The following is a 2,500-nucleotide window of genomic DNA, read 5'->3' as shown; positions in this document are numbered from 1 at the left end:
TCCAACCGTTAAAGGGAACCTCCACTAAAATAACAAAATAACTTCAAACCACAGAACATAATGTTAACAATTGAAATTGTTCAAACGTTTTCCAATGAAAGTGTTTGTATCCGAGAAAAATGAATTTCAAATTTCCCAGGCGCCGCCATCTTGAATAATTGTGACATGTCGTGCTTGCCCTATTGTTCTGGCACAAAGAGCGTTTGTTCTGCCATAATAGGGCAACCACGACACGTCACAATTACTCAAGATGGCGGCGCCCGGAAAATTTGAAAGCCAAAACAAGCGTTTTTGAATTTATTTTTCTCGAATACAAACGCTTTCATTGCAAAAAGTTTGAGCAATTTAAATTGTAAACATTATGTTCTCTGGTTTAAAGTTATTTTGTTGTTTTAGTGGAGGCTCCCTTTCAGGGGACAGAACATTCTTCTTTTTTTTCTTTTTTTTTTTTAAGGGCCATTGGTGGCGACACTAATGACAAGATCGGCGGCATTCTCTAATGTTGTCTAAGTAAGGCATTCCACGGGTCCTACATAACATTTACCTTTGACGGAGTTGCAATCTGGCCATAAATGTATCCACGACTTCATTCACAGCTTGGTTATCAATCAACGTGTTACCTTGTGACCATGTAAGTTTCGGTCGGTGCAGATAGGTGTTGTCATTTGGGAACACGGAAGAAAAGTTAACAAGCAGAACTCCATCGTAACGTTTTAAAGTTCTCTCCACAATATAACTAGGTTTGTAATCACAGGTTGGTAACACTCCTCTCAGTAGAGTTCTGTTGAAAAGAGGGAGTGATGTGTAATTGAATTGAGCTCGAAGATTACTGTATTTGTATTTTTTCTGTTTGGTATGACTAGGAGTCCACGTGTTCATCCTCTCAAGGTCTTGTTCCACAAACCCACTTCCATTCGATTTTCTGTCATCGTAATACGTATACAAATACTGCCCAGTGATGCGTTCAAGTTTTAGAAATCCTGGTTTTTTCCAGTACACTTTAACATGTCCCCTTCCATAGCCTTGTTTATGTAGAACTTCCACGAAGTATTTTTTGTTAGCCGCCATTGTTATGTTTCGCGTATGTTGCGTTGGGTACTTTGTAAATACAGCGTCGTTAGTCCACGCGCTTTTACGGGAAGAAAAAACACTAGCTATGAGACGAAGATTACTGGGCTTTTCATCAAAACTAAACCACAATTCTGACGTATCGTCCGATGAAATAGCAAATTCGTAAAGACCGGTCACGTTGGGTGCAATGAAACCGAAAATTCTCTGTCCATAACTGTTTTCCTTTCGTGAAGTGTCAAAGTTTCTTAAAAATAATCTCTCATTGGGATGGTGTGGAAATAATGGTGTTTCACGCAGACGATCCACGTCACGTCCACATAAATCCCTCCAAACGTGCAAATTCAGATTACCAGGAATGCGAATAGTGCCATTAAAATTGATATCGGCAAAGGTGTCAGCCTCGATAACATCGCGTTTCATTGATTTTTCCTCAAGCAATTCCTTTGGAGGTCGATCACGAATAAAAATGAACGCTGAAAATCCAATAAAGACTATGCAAACGTAGAGAGGGCCAAGCACATAGATGCCTCCGTGTAGTTTCCTAGAAACCATGAAGTCGATTGGTTATGTTCATAAAACTAGTCTGAAAGTAGGAAACAAATAAACTCGTCTTCAGGTAGGGATATGAATAATCCTACAAGATACAAAAGATTTTTGATGCAAAAACGTGAAACGAAATTCATACAAAAATGATCTTTTTAACGAATAGATTCCATGTTGCAGTGCGTCTGTTCAGTAATAGATCACAGCTGACGTCAAAATGTGGTAAGAACAAAAAAGTGGCACACGAGGTGATAGCCGAGTGTGTCACTGATGTTCTTACCACATTTTGACGTCTTCTGTGATCTGTTGCTGAACAGACGCACGGCAACATGGAATCTATTTGTTTTGAATAATACAGAATTAAGCTTTATTCGCATAAAAGCTGATGGTGACGTCAACCGTGCGTCTGTCCTTTAATAGATCATAGGGAAGAACCAATCAAAACGCGAGAATAACTTCGGTTATTATATAATTCAAAATTATCTGCTCCCTTGTATTCTGTCGTGAACCACAGCAATGTGTTCCAATGTCATCGAATTTTCCCTTTTGCTTCATTACTATGGTAAATGCGCTGGTATTTAATGTGAATTGTTTGTCGACCGACATCTGTCTAAACTCCAATCAGTTTGGAAAGCCATGCTTTACAAATCAGCTTTTAAAAGTAGTTTTCTACGAATGCGCTTCTCTTAGAAATCCAGCCCACGTTTTTAGAATCCCATTGAGTCCTTGAATCACTATAAGAATATTGCCCTTTAACAATTCTGAAAGGACAGAATCGATTAACTGATGATTATCGTAAAGCGATGAATGTGAACAGCCCAATGATGAGGTTTTTTTTCTGCCATGAAAAAAACCGTCACTCGAAGTATGAAACGAGTCCTGCATT

The 2,500-nt window shown here is 38.8% G+C and overlaps 1 protein-coding gene across 1 annotated transcript in view; it reads right to left on the bottom strand.

Annotated features, from left to right (window-relative positions):
- The window catches only part of LOC138058040 (beta-1,4-N-acetylgalactosaminyltransferase 3-like), a 46,869-nt gene that overhangs the window by 31,707 nt on the left and 12,662 nt on the right, over positions 1 to 2,500 (bottom strand). The window contains exon 2 of the mRNA XM_068903937.1: positions 545 to 1,654. Coding sequence (XP_068760038.1) covers positions 545 to 1,623 — 1,079 coding nt within the window. The 5' untranslated portion in view covers positions 1,624 to 1,654. The remainder of the gene's footprint in view (positions 1 to 544; positions 1,655 to 2,500) is intronic.

Source organism: Montipora capricornis, chromosome 7, assembly GCF_036669925.1.
Source record: "Montipora capricornis isolate CH-2021 chromosome 7, ASM3666992v2, whole genome shotgun sequence".
NCBI lineage: Eukaryota > Metazoa > Cnidaria > Anthozoa > Scleractinia > Acroporidae > Montipora > Montipora capricornis.
This window is presented reverse-complemented; position numbering and strand designations above follow the sequence as displayed.